A 17,164-nucleotide genomic window follows, 5' to 3' on the forward strand; every position below is an offset into this window, starting at 1 on the left:
TACTTTGTGAGAAGTGAGCTTTTAGTTGCAAGCAAGCTACAATATCTTTGGAGAGGTGAATAGTTTGGTGAGTTGGTTTAGGATTTTAACCATTTGCTCAAAATAGTCTGTGACTGAAGGCAAATTGCCCTCAGTTGGATTCTGAGAGGAACTTTGGTTTTATGTAAATTTGATACAGTGAATTTGAAGAGCTGGAAGCAGTTCCAAGCATGTTGGTAATGGATGGTCCCTTGGAGCCATCATCTACTACATCAAATACTGCAGATGTCCCAGATGATCGTTCCTTTGTGAATTTCTTCAGTGTATGCCCTTTCTTCCCTTTTACTTGCTCTTTTTTTCTCCACGTAATGTGGCTGTTATGCAACGTTTATCTTGCAGAAAATAATGTCTTTTCATGTGTCAGTTCCCTTGGAAGATCTAAATACTTTTTATCATCAACCTTTGCTTTGGGATCATTAGTTCTTATAATAGACAGTCCTGCAAAATTATTTTGTGACACCTTTGTATGAGATGTATACTAGGTGTTAATTAACCATATGGTTATTTTTACGAATTCTCATGTCACATTCCAAACATTAAGGAACCCATCTATCAAGGGAGACCAACTGAGATTCCCTGTTAGTTCTCCTAAAGAAGTAATACTGACTCATTTGGTGCATTATTCCACCCTTCCATATTGGGATCATGTACTTGGTAATTTAAGTGGAGATACTTCTAGACTTATACCATGTTAGAGATGAAAATTTTGTTTGTATATGTTTTTGTTTCATACATTGTTAACTTGACTGAACTTTTAGCATTTCATTTTGCAGAATGTTATGAGAATTGGTAGTGGTCCAAATGCTACAGTTCAGGGACAGTCGTATGACTCAACTGCAGTAGTCCTACCTTCTCCTCTTCCTCCTCCTGCTGTTCCTCCCTCTTCAGCACCTGCACTGTCTCAATCTCCTCTTTCTACATCTTCGACTTTGATGCCTACCGTTGATGCTCCTGAACCTGATACCAGTGCTAGAATGTCTTCAAATCTTGTGAAGCCATCATCATTCTTTGGTCCTCCTCCTTCCTCTTCTCCACTGATGCCTCCTGTTTCTTCATCTGTGCCTACTGCTCCTCCACTTCATTCCCCTGGGAATCTACAACGCCGTTACGGAGCTCCTTTGCTTCAGCCATTTCCTCCTCCAAATCCGCCTCCATCTCTCACTCCTACTTCTGCTCCTAGCCCAAACAATGGACATGTTATTAACAGAGACAAAGTGCGGGAGGCATTTTTGATGCTTGTTCAAGTAAGTGCTCCTGAATTCAGTAGTTACTTTGCTATGTGAACTTTTTAATGGCTCTAAAGTTTTAGAAATTTGCAATTGACTTCATTTGCTCTAATAATGAAAATATATATTCAAAGCGAAGGGGTCTGCTGAAGTGAGGGGTGGGGGGGTGTATTTAGAAAAAGAAATACTTCCAGCAGCTTCTGACACTAAGCTGGAGCTGCTGAAGAAGTCCCACATCGGTCAATAAGCGGATGGGTGGTCTCTTAATATAGCTTGGGCAATCCTCACCTCTTGAGCTAGCTTTTGGGGTTGAGTTAAGGCCAAGATCCATTTCTTAAAATGGTATCAAAGTAGGACACATCCCGATTCACGTTCACGACGTTGGGCCCCCATATTAAAATTGTCCACACTCCAGATGTCCAACCCTAGGCGTGAGGGGGGTGTTGAAGAAGCCCCACATCTGTCTATTATGGGATGGGTGGTCTCTTCATCTGGCTTGGGCTCCTCACCTCTTGAGCTAGCTTTTGGAGTTAAGTTAGGCCTTAGATCCATTTATTAGCAGGAGAAAATCCACATTATGAATGTTACTAAGAGTACTCAAGTAAGAAGAAAAACGAAAAAAGAAAGAGAGGAGTACGCAAACAATTGCTTTGAGACTTACTGTTGGAAGTTGGAACTGGTTTTTGGTTGCTTTTCTCATTCCTATGGGATGTAATTTTTAATCTGTAACATAGTCTGGATGCCTTTCCCATCGGGGGGAACATCAGGACATTTATAGTTTTGAAATTAAGCACCTTACTTTCTCAAGGATCGAATGTTCTATTTGAAGGGCATCTCTCAAACTCCAAAATAAAATTGAACTGTTCTTCCTACAAATCCTTGGATGAGTTATCTAAAAGTTCCTGAACCCCTAAATCTCTTCCCATTCATTTTGGCACCCGTCAATATCCGCCCATTTCCAACTCCCTTCAGCTCCTCTAATTGTTTCCAATCTGTCGTCATTTCTTCTCTTTTCCATCTTGACCTCCCCAGACCTTAAGAGAGAGTTCCCCTCTCAAAATTCTCTTCCTTGACTATGAACCAAGCTATTATTGAATTAGCTTGAGGCTACTTAAGAAACTCATAAATTTAAATTCTGGACGTGCCTTTATTGACCAAGGTCACATTGAGGGGGTGATTTACAAGAATGACCTTGGAGGTGGGTGGGTGGTCTTGAAATTTTGACCCTGCTTGTACCCTGGACAAAACTTCAAGTTTAACTAGTATTGAATTTTGATCTTAAATGATTTACCCATGGGGAAAGTGGGGATCAAAAGCTCAAGACCACGTATTTCCAACCTAGCTCACAATTCATTGGTTTCTAGTTTTGTTGGTGTAGCTAGTTTGATTAGCTAGGGTGCTTTGAATACTCGCGTCTTGAGATTTTTCCCTTACATCGATTAAATGCCTGTTTTTCTCTATTAAGTTATGCATCTGATTTTCGTCTCTATTTCCGTAACAGGATGACCAATTCATTGACATGGTATACCGCGCTCTTGTGAACGCTCATCATACATGATAACTAGAGGAACCACCGCGCTTCACTTGATGACATAAAACAGTGTTACTGGCAGAAATATGGCTTCTAGTTTATCCCTATTGGGTTCCTGCAGTTTATAGCGTCTTTGAGACCCAACTTGTATATAGTATTATGGTCTTAGTTTTTACTAGTTTAGATTTGATGTTTTACCTTACATACAATGTTTGTGGGTTTTACTAGTCTGGAACTTCAATGCTTCATTTAGCCAAAGTTCCATTTCTGTGTTTTTGGTTCATTAACAATAAACAATCATGAAATTGGAGTTCCTATCTGAAAACCAGCGGAAGCTCCGCTTCCACCAGCTGTAGTAGTTGTCGATTGATAGACGACCCTATCTCTATGCAGAAGGAGTGGTCATCAAATAAGGTTTCCTTTCCTGTACTTTTTTCGAATTTCCCTATTTGATCTAGTAAGGGAAAAGGCAGATTGCTTACCGTAAACAGGAGATCAATATCGCACGGAAGGCGATATCTCCCTATTAGAGATTAAAAAAAAATAGTCAAACATTCTTCCTAATTAATATTTTTTTTAAGTGATGTGTAAATGAAAACACGACAAGTATTTAGAGACACCATCCTATATTCTTTCATGAGTCCGATTTAAAGGGTTACCTTTTTCTTTCAAAATGCATTAAGGGCCACTCAATCTTTAGTTCAACCAAAAGAGACTTTGCTGTTTGTGATTTAATTGTTGCTAACGACATGAAAAAAAATTATGATTCCGATGCACAATCAGCGAGACATGGTTACGATTTTTCTTTCTTCTTGCTGACATATCAGCAATTGCTCACTTTTTTCTTTTAATTATCGTTGTCCAGCCACAATTTTCTTATTTATATTCAACATTTGTTCTTTTAAGTAACTTCAAACTTTTTCAATATCAACTCTTTCTATCATCATATTTTATTTTTTCTAGTAAAATCTTTAATTTGAGGTAAATTTTAATTCATCTTATTTAAGTTTAAGAATTTGGTATTAATTATTTTTATTTTTTTTTATTTTCCATCCAGTGTCCGGTACTCATATTGGAGCCAGACTAAATACGGATTCGCGCTGAGAAGTCCCACATTGGGGGTTAAAGTGCTCTCTAACAAATGCGACTCTGTACCCAAGGGGACTCGAACCTGAGACATCTTGGTTAAGGATGAAGGAATACTTACCACTCCACCACAACTCTTGTTGTAGTTATAAATTAATATAGTACTGTGAAAATATTCTTCTTTAAATAGTTGTATTAATATCAATAATTTTTTGATTATTTTTTTTATAGATATACATCCTTCAAATATGTACCTACATCTTAATTTAGCAGAGTATGATGTATTAAAAATTTACACTTAACACTCTTCAGAAGGAATTTCGAATGATAGCTTAAGAGGAGAGAAAAGTTATTTATATGCACATCGCAGAGATGTTGAATTTTGGAAACATTAAGTGTTGTCCATTACATCTCTGCATTCGTCTGTATTTTGAAATTTATGGGTTTAAAGAAATTATTGATGTAGAAATTGTGTCTTATGATTTTGGACTAATTTCTACTTTAATTGAAAGGTGGCATCCTACGCATATCTCTCACATGTGAGCTGGGAAGCTATCATTACATCGCAGAATGTAGAAATTTTGTCCTGAACAATTATAGATGATGTCCTATAGTTTTAAATGGCACTAATAATTTAAGAATTTTCGGTAGACAATAATTGATGGGATGGTTGTCTGCTAGGGATTATCTTTATGGTGTTAGTAGAATGTCTATATCCAAATTAATCGAGTATATTAACGATTTAAATGATATTATCGATGATTTAACTGAGAATGAGGTGCAACAGAGATTAAGATTATATCTATTATAATAATGCGATGAAATAATAATTTCAGATGAATCTAATAATATAATTAATTTGCATTTTCTTGATTGACATGAGAAATTCAAACGCAATGTCTACGTGAAAAACGACCGCATTATCATATTTATATAATTACTTAGGTTGTGCATCATTGCAAACATGAAACATGTTTGTGGATTTGTCTCTTTAGTGCATGTATGTAATTTACTTTTTAAATTATTATTTTTTTTGCTTTAGTAATCTGCATTTTTAAATTTTATTATTATTCTAAAAATTGTTAAATTTTATTGTAATCTTGGACATGGGAGCGTATTATTCCACTGTTACTGTCACAGTTCTCTCTAAGGATCAAACAACTTGAGGCCCCCAACTGCATGTAAATAGATTCGATATAGAATTCATTAAAATGACGTGATTAGGGATGTACTAGATAACCTAACTGATGATCAGGTATTTAAATATTATTATTTTTATTGTAAAAAATTATTTTTTATAAAAAAATTATTCTAAACTGATATTCGTTTTGTTTAAATTTTTAATTATTTATATTTGTGTTCCACTACCTAAGATGAAAATCAACATATAAATATAGTGACAAATGCATGGTTTTGACAGGGTCCAAAAGTAAATTATTTTGTTGTGTTTTATCAAATCATATGACATAAGTGTGAGATTCATTTATGTTGTAAGATTCTTTTGTACATGCACGTGATATTTTTTTTACTATAAAATATTTAGGTAAATAGCTATGAGTATTATTTTGTCCTTTTAGTATAAATGTTAGCTATCACTAAACATTTTGTTAGTTTTAACCAACATATATAGCTATTTTTATTTTTTGTCAAAATATTTTATATTATTTTACTTGCTTTTTGTATAGTTTATTTGGCAGTCTCATTCAGAAGAAGCTATTAATGAATTACTTGAGTGGTGTCGATTAGGACGATATATCTGGATAACACATGTACTTCTTATTTGTGGAATTTATCGTTAGTGGCACATGATTGATCGATAGTTTGGTTATTTTCAACATATTTCTGGACCATACACTCACTTTGACGAAACTCATTACGAACGGATCAAAATAACACAAGAGGATATAGATACATTTGACTAAGCACATTATTTATGTAAATAACGTCGAAATAACTATTTTTATTTTTTAACCAATGCATGTGATCTTATCTTATCTTTTGTTTTTATCATGCATATGATGAACTTACTGATTTTTGAATAGATTCCCCAACAAAACAGAACCCCTGCATCTTTTCAGAATATAAATACATTCAAATCGACCAAAATTGACGCTCTACGTCAGCTGGTTTACATGTTTAGAACTCATAATTTTATGAGATAAAAAGCCGGCTACAAGAATGAATTTTTGTATCTGAGTAGAGAAAATGACTATGGGATAGCTATGGAGGCAAAATATGTGAAACTTAAACGTTTACACTAACACACATTGAACCAATGATCACAACTTGGCTAAAGATGAGCTTCCTTAAGGTTACAAAAAGTAATGCTTACAAGCGCCTGATGCAGAAATGTCCTCTTGACTTCAGGAATCAAGTGCTTTTTACTTTCCGTGATGAGGGACGACGGAATAGACTAATAAGATCGTCAAGACCCTGTAGAACAATATCAGCAGATTGGTGGGATGAGTTCGCATTTTCTTTTCTTCGTCTTTATATTTTGATTGGTACAAGAAAATAAGGGAATCAAGAATAACTGAAACCAGAATACGTACCCTCGTGGTGATAAAAAGAAAACTGAAAAGTGTAATCAAGTATGATCCTAGAACCAACAGCAAAAGCAAGTCAAATGTCACGCTGGCAACCTGTAAACGGGAACAATATAAGCAGTTAATTATATAAGTGGTTCGAGATGCTCTTTTCTTCTCTTTTTCCTGATGAAAATAAGTGGTCGGATATGCTCATACATGAGACATGGAACACTGGTGACAAGAAGAGGGCTGCACGACTACAATCACTTCTGTCCATATAATACCTCTTTTCAAGTCTAAAAATATAAAGTGAACTATGCAAACATGTGTACTACTGTAACAACTGGACCTACTAAACCAAACTTAACAACTACTACTCATGTGTGCCCTTGTCGTTCTGCATGCCAGCTGAAGAGATCTTATTTGCTTCTAATTGTAAGGCCACGTTTAGTATCTTGTTATATTTTACAGGCTCGTCTTTGTGTAGTTGGTTATTTTGAACATCTTCATTTATGAAAGCTTTGATGAATATTTTCATACACGCAGCTTGTGGAAGCGTTGATCAAGTTAGACTATACAAAAGGGTCTTCATTCAATACATTTAAGCAGATACTTATATTTCAAACTTCTACAAAATTACAGTATTATTTGCATAATGTTAGGAACCATAACCAAGGGGAGTGGAGTTATTTACGCACCTGATATATATGCAACTTCCCACTAGTTGAATCGTAAAAAGTGAACGTTCCATCTAGTGTCTCATGCTGTACATTCACCTCTGCAGTATGATCAGCTAATTCCTGCAGAGACATCGAAAGCATATGTAGGTCAAAAGTCGAAACAGGAAAATAAAAGGCACAGTTACATTAAGGAGCTCAAATTGAAGTATGTCAGTGCTCAAAAGAAAGCCTGAAGAGGTCCAACCAAACATCTCCATGTTCACCAGTGGCATGGGACACCATTACAGGTTAAAGATGTGCGTAAAACTGATAGACCAGCTAGTGTGTGACTAAGTAATAGGTAAATTATTTGCCATTCTACTCACTTTTACAACATTAATTGCCAAAGCAAAATGACAAAGGCAAGCCATCACGATGAGGGATAGTGAATATATACAAAGATGTCCTCATTATACACACCAAGACATTATGAGGATATTTAAAAGGAAAAAGGAGAATCAATTAACTAATCAGTATATTCAAGCGTAAATGCATCTAAAATACCTTCTCCAGTGCCTTAATAAGCGGGTCATCTTTTGAAAGAAAAGGTGCCACTCGAGGTGTCGTGGATAAGAGATCTAGCCAAGACCTTATGTAGGAAGGATTGACAGCTAAGCTACTATCATCTGCAAATATGCTTATGCTTTTCTTCTCCTGGCTGTAAATGTGTCTCTGTGTATAAAGAATTTTGTTAAACACACTTGCAAAACTACTGTTGGCTGCATGAGATAGCTCACTTTATACATGAAAAATGCTTGAAACAAGAAAAATAGTAGAACATCCTTCCGATTACATAAAGACCGAAATTTAAGTCATACAAAGCTGCAGAATAAAGGAGAAAGAAAGCATATACGAGAAAAGTTCTGATTATCTAAAATCTGAACCAATTGATTTTTTTTCCCGAACTGAACCAATTGATAGATCATACGATTCTTCAGTAGTAATTACGGACGTGAAAATCATCTATAACAAAATCGTATATATAGAAATGCAAATGGTTTAGACATACAGTCCCCCCAACCCAAAAGAAAAAAAATGCTACAGAAGGATACATGTTTCCCGAATCATGATTCATAATTTGTCATTGACACTTAGGACTAAGCAAATGTAATGAAGAGAATAAGGACATCTTTCATAAAATCATTATCCAGAAAATCTCAAATAGTATACTCACAGAACTACTCAAATTTCAATCCATTTGTTTAAGGTAAATAATATCATTAATGAATGGGGGTACCCCCGTTTACAAGCCGCTACTCAAAATTCAATCATGTTGCTCATTTAATTAATTAAACGAAAGGATGCACAGAAACTAGCTGTAAATAATACTCATGAACAGCTGGAGTTTTAGGCCTAAGATTAATTGTAGAGTTGGAAAACCTGAAAAGAATGTCAAAGAAGAGTAACATTGGGGTTATTCTAGATAAAGGGTAGCTATTGAATTATGATTTTATTAGCTATAGACTCGCTCTTACTGTTAGCATATCACTAGGGATGGCAATGGGGCGGGGCGGTTGCGGGGAAAACCCACAAAAACTTTCACCTCCCCGCCCCACATAACATAATTTTTCTCTTTTCAACCCGCCCCGCTTAAACCCGCCTCACAAACTTTGTTATTGTTTTCTTTATAAAATAAAGCTTTCTTGAATGACTTTTATAGCTTATTCTATCATAAAAACATCACTGATGCAATAGCTATGAAACATTACATCAAAAGACAAGTGTTTGACAGTTTAGAAAAACTATTTGAATATATAGAAAAAGTGACGAATAACAAAAGAGAACTGATTACTATAAAACAAAGTCAAAAGAAAGTGCTTCCAAGAATAGCTGAAAAATGGATTCTCAATTAACATAACACAGTTATAAAAGAAAAATAAATTATTGATTCTTCAAAATTTAAAAATAACTAAATAAGTCAAGGGAATAAGCTAATAAAAGCAACTAAAAGTGTTAATCTGGCAAGTATTTGATTGTTGGTTTTCTTGCCTAAAGCCTAACGGAAGAAATTGTTTAGCGATTTCACATGGGTTTATCTCAAACCCGCACCCCGCCCCGCCCTTCCCCGCAAAAGCTATAACCTGCCCCACCCCACAAAGGTTGTAACATGCTCCGCTCCGCCTCATTGCCATCCCTACATATCATCAATTAGGGATGGCAATAGGACGGGTGGAGCGGGTTACAACCTTTGTGGGCGGGGCAGGTTTAATTTCTTTTTAATAAAAATAATGTGGTGCCGGGCAGGTTGCAGGTTTGAGATAAACCCAATGCTAAATCGCTAAAACAATTTCTTCCGGTAGGTTTTAGGCAAGAAAACCAACTATCAAATACTTGCTGGATTAACATTTTTATTTGCTTTTATTAGCTTAATCCCTTGACTTATTTAATTATTTTTATTTTTTAAAGAATCAATAATTTATTTTTCTTTTGTAATTGTGCTATGTTAATTGAGAATCCATTTTTCAGCTATTCTTGGAATCACTTTCTTTTGACACTGTGTTATAGTAATCAGTTCTCTTCTAATTCTTCTGTTGTTCGTCACTTTTTCTATATATTCAAATAGTTTTTCTAAGTTGTCAAACACTTGTCTTTTGATGTAATGTTTCACAGCTATTGCATCAGTGATGTTTTTATGATAGAATAAGCTATCAAAATCATTCAAAAAAGTTTTATTTTATAAAGAAAACAATAACAACGTTTGTGGGGCAGGGTGAGGCGGGTTTAAGCAGGGCGGGGCGGGTTGAAATTATGTTATGTGGAGTGGGGTGGGTAGAAGTCTTTGTGGGTTTTCCCCGCAACCACCCCACCCCATTGTCATCCCTACCATCAAGAGATTCTCAAAACCACAAGGAAAATTGAGACTGCAAACACCATCTGCCCAATAGTCTCAGCATTATGATCATACTTTAAATTAAAAAGCTACGCTTTTGATGTTGAACAGAATATGTAGCTTCATTGAAAAACTACTCAGATAAGAATCAACTAGGACTCAAAAGAAGCATTCATGACAAGACGATAAAGAGGTCAAAAAACTCATGTCTTCCTTTCTCAAGTTTACTGTTAGGCTGCCATTGTTTATTTCTCATGTAGAAGACAATGGCATTATTGGAAATTGAAGGTTTTATCAATTTATGCATTCAGCAGTGCAATGGATGAAACAAAATTTTGTACTCCAAGGGAAAAGAGGAAGGCTAAGTCCTTACTGCTAGACTTTCAGCAACAAGCTTGATACTTCGAATGATTGAGGCTTCACTGGTAAAATGCCTGCACAGGAAACCAGGAGTTCAACAAATGGCCATCAGAGAAGTTCTGTAAATAGTACAAAGAGGTATTAAAAGCTAGGCTACGACCTTTCTTTCTCAAAAAAAGAAAGAACTAACCACAACCTGTTATCAGTCAGACCTCCCGTGCTTTCCAGTAATTCAGGTGCAGTAGAAAGTTCAGAAAGTGTTGCTGCAGTGACTCTCAACCTTGAAAACTGTTCATGCTCCCAGGCCACCTACACCACTTAGTAGCTTTAGCAAAGTAAAGAGACTAGACATTTCATACAAAAACAATTAAACAAGTAAAGAAGGTATATCTGACTATTTTAGCAACCAGTAAGAACAAGCAGCTTTAACAGGGAGATTATAGAGACTATTCAGGTTAAGTGCGATGTGTAATCTCTAGTCTACTGAATGTGACTTCATGTAGTAGTCAATAAAATAGCTTAGAACAAGGTCTCTAGCTAGTTTATGTTACACAACAAAAACTGAAACTGTCAAAAACTTCAATGCAAATTACCATCTGTAACCATCGATAAGGGCTTAATTTCTATCTATGACAAAATTACGGTTATGATGCATAAGAAATCATAAAAGCATTTCTAGAACTACACAACAAGGAAACGGGAAAAAAAATCTTCCATTTCCTCAACTTCATGCTCATTCCTCATCCAAATCGAAAGAAGGCTACTTAGCAGACTAAATTTGGATAGGAAGTCTGAAAAAATAATGGTACTCACTATTAAGTCTACTTTTTTCCTTGTCCTTTGAAAGTAAAAAGAGCAATTGAGTAGACTACCATAAGCAATTCTTGTTATTCATATTCTTTTTCAGTTGAAGTTCCTATATTGACAAGTTTTCCTGAGGCTGAAGAAGATCCAGGGGAAAGGTCTGAGAAAGAGCCTTGGATCAATTTGAATTGGCCAAAATTAGAGAACGGAAAGGTCACTTGACTGAACAGATTTAGCCCTTTTATTGAATCAGAGAAGGCACGACTAGTTAGAAGATTGTGAACCATATTCAACTTTTAAGGCATTTCGTTGCACTTCAATCGCTTGGGCCGGCGGATCCAATTTATCAAAATTCTCGTTTACGAATTGGAATGACCTATGTTGTAATAGTGGAGAGAAGGTGAACCAGCTTCCTTTGGTCGCCTCTCCCATCTAGTCAAGTAGCTTTTTTCTCCTTAAGCTGCTACGTGGCCTTTTGGGAGCTTTTGTCATAGTGGAAGTTTCTACTTCACGTCTTAAGCCCTTAACCTCATTAGAAAGTGGAGTTGTCTAGTTATGAGTCTATCTTTTACGTCACAGGCCACATAGTCTGCAACATCTTCCATTGCATCACATTCGTGAGGGCTGAGTCTCCTTTCTTGAGCGATCACCTTTACTCGTTGGCAGAATGTCTTGACGTGTGCATCTAGTTTGTTGAGGTGACACTCCGCTCTGAAATGGGGATTAGGTGAACACATTTGGAATTATAAGCCATCATGGGAGAGTAGGTTAAAGGAGAGTGTTACTTGAGGATGTCAGCGATGAGCAGGTTGACTGGGGGTGGTCATTTCGGGGCAAGAAATGCGATTAATAACATCTTCTCAGATTCTTCCATCAAGGTCAGTGTCAGTCTATTCATGTACATGGTAATATGGAAGCTGGTTAAAAAGAAGTATGGAGATGATACTATCCGCGTAAGATCAGATGTGAAGGCTACTCAGGAAAACACGCTGCATAGAAAGCCTTTTGCTATGGTTATTTTGTTTTGCCTTGAAGTTTTATTTCAATATGGTAAACTACGCATTTCATAAAGTTCAAACAAATAATTAGAGCCCGTTTGGATTGGCTTAAAAAAAGTAGCTTCTCAGTCGAAAATAAAAAGTCAAACTTAAATGACTTTTGGTTTTTAACTTATTTTAACCTTGCCAAACACTTCCTAACTTATTTTAAGTCATTTTTGACTTCTTTTAAGTTATTTTTATATTTGTCAAACACTTTCAGAAGTCAAAAACTGACTTAAAAGTAGGTTTGACCAACTTTTAAGCCAATCTAAACACCCTCAGTCTCAAAGACAAAGATGTCTCAAGGACAAAAAAGGAGGGTGAGGCAACTATCAGTATTGATCACTAAGTGACTAAAATTGCACAAATTGTTCAAGCAACCACTGCATATGCACAAAGCCATGAATTGTCAATGAGATTGGAGATTGTGACCAAACTGTACATTAAATACAAATCTCATTCTGTTATCATCATTGTTGCCACAATAACTACTTCAATCACACCCAAGGGCAGCTTCAAACCAAAATAACCAACTTTTACATTATCAAAAACAATGACAATGGATTCATTCGAGTGAAACAATTGTTGATTTCATTGGAGAGGAAAGCAGTAAGCTTGTATGGTCCAAAAGGTATGCTATGTAGCTTTTAGTGAAAATTTGTGCAACTTCACACAACAAAACGAAAATTGTACCACCACAACGGAAAGCAGTCTACAAACTTCAAATTGCAGACAAGAACCCAAAAAATAAATTAAGCATCATTTTCTAATGTAAGGTCTGAAGCTCTAGAATTGGTCCAAGGTTTGAGAATAACCAATCAACCACAAACCAGTTGAGTTGGCTATATACAGTGTTTTGGACGGCGAAAGGCGACAAGGGCCTGCCTCGCCTCGCGGCGAGGCGCTCGCCTTTTTGAATTGAGGCGCCAATTAATACCAAAAATTTAAATAAATGGATGATTACAAAAAAACCATCCCTGATTTAAATACTAAATGCTCCCAGGCACTTTTCCCTAGGTGGATTCTAGAGATCCCTTCTGGGTGTCTAGAGATCCCTTTTCCAGTGGTTCTCTGCCATCGGAATCTCTTCCCTCTCTTGCCTTTTTTTTCAGGTAGCATTTAGAACATGGAGAACAGGTTGTACTTCAGACGGGGGGAAATCTTATGATCTTACCGAGTCAATATCTGCTTCAGAGAGATGGTTTGAGTTGGTGGAGAGTACCAGGATGTCTATCAGGCGTATGATATTGAGTAGGGGAGCTTTACTTTGGTTATGCAAAAGATTAAGGGAAGCTTCTGAAAGCAGGGGGGAAAACTTCAAAACATGGAGATGCAGAGACATTTCAACATATATTTATTGCTCCCTGAAGTTCAACAAGTATGAGCGATTTATTTCTGTTATTACAGTGAATGGGTAGAGTAGATCAGTAATTATTATTCCAGAAAATACATTTAATGAGGGATGGGGGAGTCTGGTAACAAGAGTGGAAAACTTCATTGAGAGAAAAGTAGAGAAGAAAGGGGAATTTATTACAAAAAGGGAATTAAATCTCAATACAATTGTTGGGAAGGGGGATTACAAGGGAGCTCTGCACATTAGTAAATGGAGCAAGAGAGAAACGAATGTAGCCAGTGAGAATTCAATGCTGACGGTGTCTTTGGATGTAGATGACAGCAACCTGTTACGAAGATGTCTTGTTGGCAGGTTTTGTGGAGAAGGAGATGTGCCAATTTGAAATGAAGTGCGCAGATGGGCCCAACAAGCGTGGAAAGGAGCTCATAATGTTCAGGTGTACGACATGAGTGGCTTCCTCTTCCTCTTCGAATTTCAGACCAGAAGGATGGCTGAACATGTTATCATAGGTGAATGGAAGAGACAAGGTGTGACTTTGAAGCTTGAATGGTGGTCTCCAACGGTAGGAGCCTTCCCAGATGAAAAAAGGTTTGATTGGTTTTGGATTAAGGTTTTAGGGCTACCATTGCAGCTCTGGAACAACAAGGTGATGGAAAAGATAGGTGATGAATGTGGGGGGTGGCTAGAAACTGAAAAGGAGACAGAAATCAAAAATCATATGAGATTGGCAAGAACCAGAGTTAGAGGACCAAGGGAGAAGATCCCCACGATGATTGAGATCATTGATAATGGTTTGATATACTCACTGCCGGTATGGGTGGAGTCGCCGGCGACATATAGATTGATGGAGGTGGAGAAGAGAGCAGATTGAGGTGACAGTGACATACTCCTGGATGGTACAAAAGACAGACTTATGTTGCTAGAATACAGAGATAGTGTTAGAAAGAGGAAAAGGTCCAGCAGCAAAGAAAACAACGGATATCGAGGTTTACAAGGAAGGGGTACAAGAAAAGGACAACAGTCACATGGCTAGTGGAAGTGGGCCCGCTGAGCACACTATAAATATTGAATAAAACACAAGCCCATCTCACACAACAATTGGGCCTTTCTAGCAAGCCCAAAACTGCTATGTTCACTGAGCCTTTTTCTGATTTCATCAATTCAAATTGGGGAGAAGCAAAAACATCCTTTTAAGCACTCTATAATGGATTGGGAACTGGGAAAACACATGCAAATGGAAGAAGACGAACCAAAAATCAGAAATCAGAGAATCGAGGAGGCTCAGGCAGAGGACATGACTCAAGAAGAAGTTATCATAGCTTCTGAAGGGGAGACAAATAGTTACTGTATGAGCGGGGGGCCGGGGGGGCAGATTCTTCCTTTCTAGAAAGTTTTGAGAATCAGCTGGTCACTTACAATGAACCAGAACCATTGAGCATCGAAGAAAATCTTACAGAAGAGATGATAGAGACAAGGGTTACAATCTGAGTACACCTTAATGTGATCAAATTAGCAAACATTTTGGAGCAGCTATCAAGGGATGTGAAAAAAAAGAGGCTTATGCTTTGTGCATGAAGCTGGATCAAAAGAGATATTTGGAGAGACACGCAGGAAAGGGTAAATCCTCAAATAGAAACAATAACACAATTCCAAAAGAGCTCAGGAATTTAATGTTCGATATGAAATTCAAGGATGGCGAACCTAGAATCAGTGGGAGGAGACTAACCATTATGCATAGATGAGGATAAAGATCGTGTCTTGGAATGTGAGGGGACTTAACGACGAAAGAAAGAGGGGGGTAGTAAGAAATCTGATTAATCAATGGAGTGCAGCTGTGTATATTTTGGTAGAAACAAAGTTGGGGGGGAATATAGATAGACTCATACATAGTATCTGGGACTGTGGGACAATAGATGGGTGGGAGAGATACATTTGGAGGCAGATGGTAGCAGGGGGGGAATAATTATTTATGGGACAGGAGAGCTTGGAAAGGGGAAATGGTAGAACGTGGCAACCAAAGCATAACATGTAAAATGTCTGGGGAAAATTCTGATTTCTTTTGGTTTGTAACAGCAGTGTATGCTGATTCTAAAGAGTGGAAAGAAGAGAGTTATGGGGGGGAGCTATATTCAGCAGGGGGAAGGTGCGCAAGACCTTGGGTGGTGGGAGGTGATTTTAATGTAATCAGATATCCCAATGAAAGAACAAACTGTTTCAGAATAAATGGAGTAATGTCTGAGTTCTCTAAATGCAATGAAGAGATGGAGCTTGTGGATCCTCCTTTATTTAGAGGATCTTATTCTTGGAGAAGGGGGGAGAATCATAGAAGTGCCTCAAGAATTGATAGATTCTTATACTCTTCGTCATGGGAAGAGCAGCTTACTCTCACCAAACAGGCAGTATTACCAAAGATAGGATCTGACCACAACCCAAACATGCTATCTTGTGGAGAGTTGAACTGCAAGAAAAAATACTTCAAATTTGAAAGTTGGTGGCTGAGGGTAGAAGGGTTCAAAGAAAAGGTACAACAGTGGTGGGAAGCTTTTGTTGTTAAGGGGAGGCCTGACTATATTTTAGCTGAGAAACTGAAGTTGCTAAAAGAAAAGTTAAAAGTGGAGTAGAAATAACAGGGGCAATTGGAAACAAAGAAAGGATGACATTTTAAACCAGCTTGCAGCCTTGGAAGCAATCCAGGAACAAAGAGCTCTCACAGATGATGAGGCAATGCAAAAATCAAACTTGGCTATAGTGTTTGAAGAAGTTGCAAGAAATGAGGAGATAGCTTGGAGACAAAGATCAAGAATTCAATGGTTGAAACAGGGAGACAAAAATACAAAATACTTCCATAGGATAGCTACAGCTCACAAAAGGGTAAACTCCATAGATACCTTGAAGGTGGATGGTATGGAGGTGACAGATGCAGAGGAGATCAAAGAAGCTATTCAAAATTACTACAAGAACGTGTATAAGGAGGTAGAAGAGTGGAGGCCAGAATTAGTGTTACATGAAGCAACAAGGATATCTGCAGAAGAACAGGAGGAGGTAAAAAGACAATTTGAAGAGGATGAAATCTTAGAAGGCATTAAATTGTGTGCTATGGAGAAGGCACCAGGCCAGATGGATTCCCTATGTCCTTTTATCTGGCTTTTTGGGAACATATGAAGGAGGACATCCTGAAGACTCACCAATATTTTTATGAATATCAGAAGTTCGAGAAAAGCCTCAATGCAACATTCATAGCCTTGATCCCAAAGAAGGTTGGAGCTTCATAGTTGAAAGATTTCAAACCTATAAGCCTCATAGGTGGAATATATAAAATTGTGGCAAAGATACTGGCTGAAAGACTCAAGAAGGTGGTTAACAATTTAGCTAACAAGCATCAGATGGCATTTATAAAAGGAAGACAAAGCATGAATGCAGCCCTAATTGCTAGTGAGTGTGTGGACTCAAGACTTAAAGGGGCAGAACCAGGTGTCATGTGTAAGCTAGACATAGAAAAAGCCTATGATCATGTCAACTAGAGATTCTTGTTGAATACTCAGAGACAAATGGGCTTTGGTGAGAAATGATTGAAATGGATTGACTTTTGCATTAAAACTGTCAAGTTCTCTAACCTGTAGGTTTTTTTGGTTCTGAAAGGGGCAAAT

General features: G+C 37.2%; 3 protein-coding genes across 3 annotated transcripts in view; 1 reads left to right on the top strand and 2 right to left on the bottom strand.

Annotated features, from left to right (window-relative positions):
- Positions 1–93, bottom strand: part of LOC125859315 (peroxidase 60-like) — an 8,534-nt gene extending 8,441 nt beyond the window's left edge. The window contains exon 1 of the mRNA XM_049539031.1: positions 41–93. Within this exon, the coding sequence (XP_049394988.1) occupies positions 41–93 (53 nt within the window). The remainder of the gene's footprint in view (positions 1–40) is intronic.
- An 80-nt stretch (positions 94–173) lies between these two features.
- LOC125859320 (mRNA-decapping enzyme-like protein) lies at positions 174–3,131 on the top strand (the record flags this gene model as incomplete). The annotated part of the gene is made up of 3 exons (XM_049539045.1): positions 174–302; positions 813–1,283; positions 2,767–3,131. Coding segments are annotated over 3 exons (657 nt in total), but the record flags the coding sequence as incomplete, so codon positions are not given.
- Positions 3,132–5,935: 2,804 nt separating this feature from the next.
- LOC125871034 (uncharacterized) overlaps positions 5,936–17,164 on the bottom strand; it is a 30,443-nt gene continuing 19,214 nt past the window's right edge. Inside the window, exons 9-14 of the mRNA XM_049551621.1 lie at positions 10,516–10,628; positions 10,333–10,393; positions 7,634–7,801; positions 7,109–7,210; positions 6,435–6,524; positions 5,936–6,315 (exon numbers count right to left, since the gene is read on the bottom strand). Coding sequence (XP_049407578.1) covers positions 6,253–6,315; positions 6,435–6,524; positions 7,109–7,210; positions 7,634–7,801; positions 10,333–10,393; positions 10,516–10,628 — 597 coding nt within the window. The 3' untranslated portion in view covers positions 5,936–6,252. The remainder of the gene's footprint in view (positions 6,316–6,434; positions 6,525–7,108; positions 7,211–7,633; positions 7,802–10,332; positions 10,394–10,515; positions 10,629–17,164) is intronic.

Source organism: Solanum stenotomum, chromosome 1 (assembly GCF_019186545.1).
Source record: "Solanum stenotomum isolate F172 chromosome 1, ASM1918654v1, whole genome shotgun sequence".
NCBI classification, from domain to species: Eukaryota; Viridiplantae; Streptophyta; class Magnoliopsida; order Solanales; family Solanaceae; genus Solanum; species Solanum stenotomum.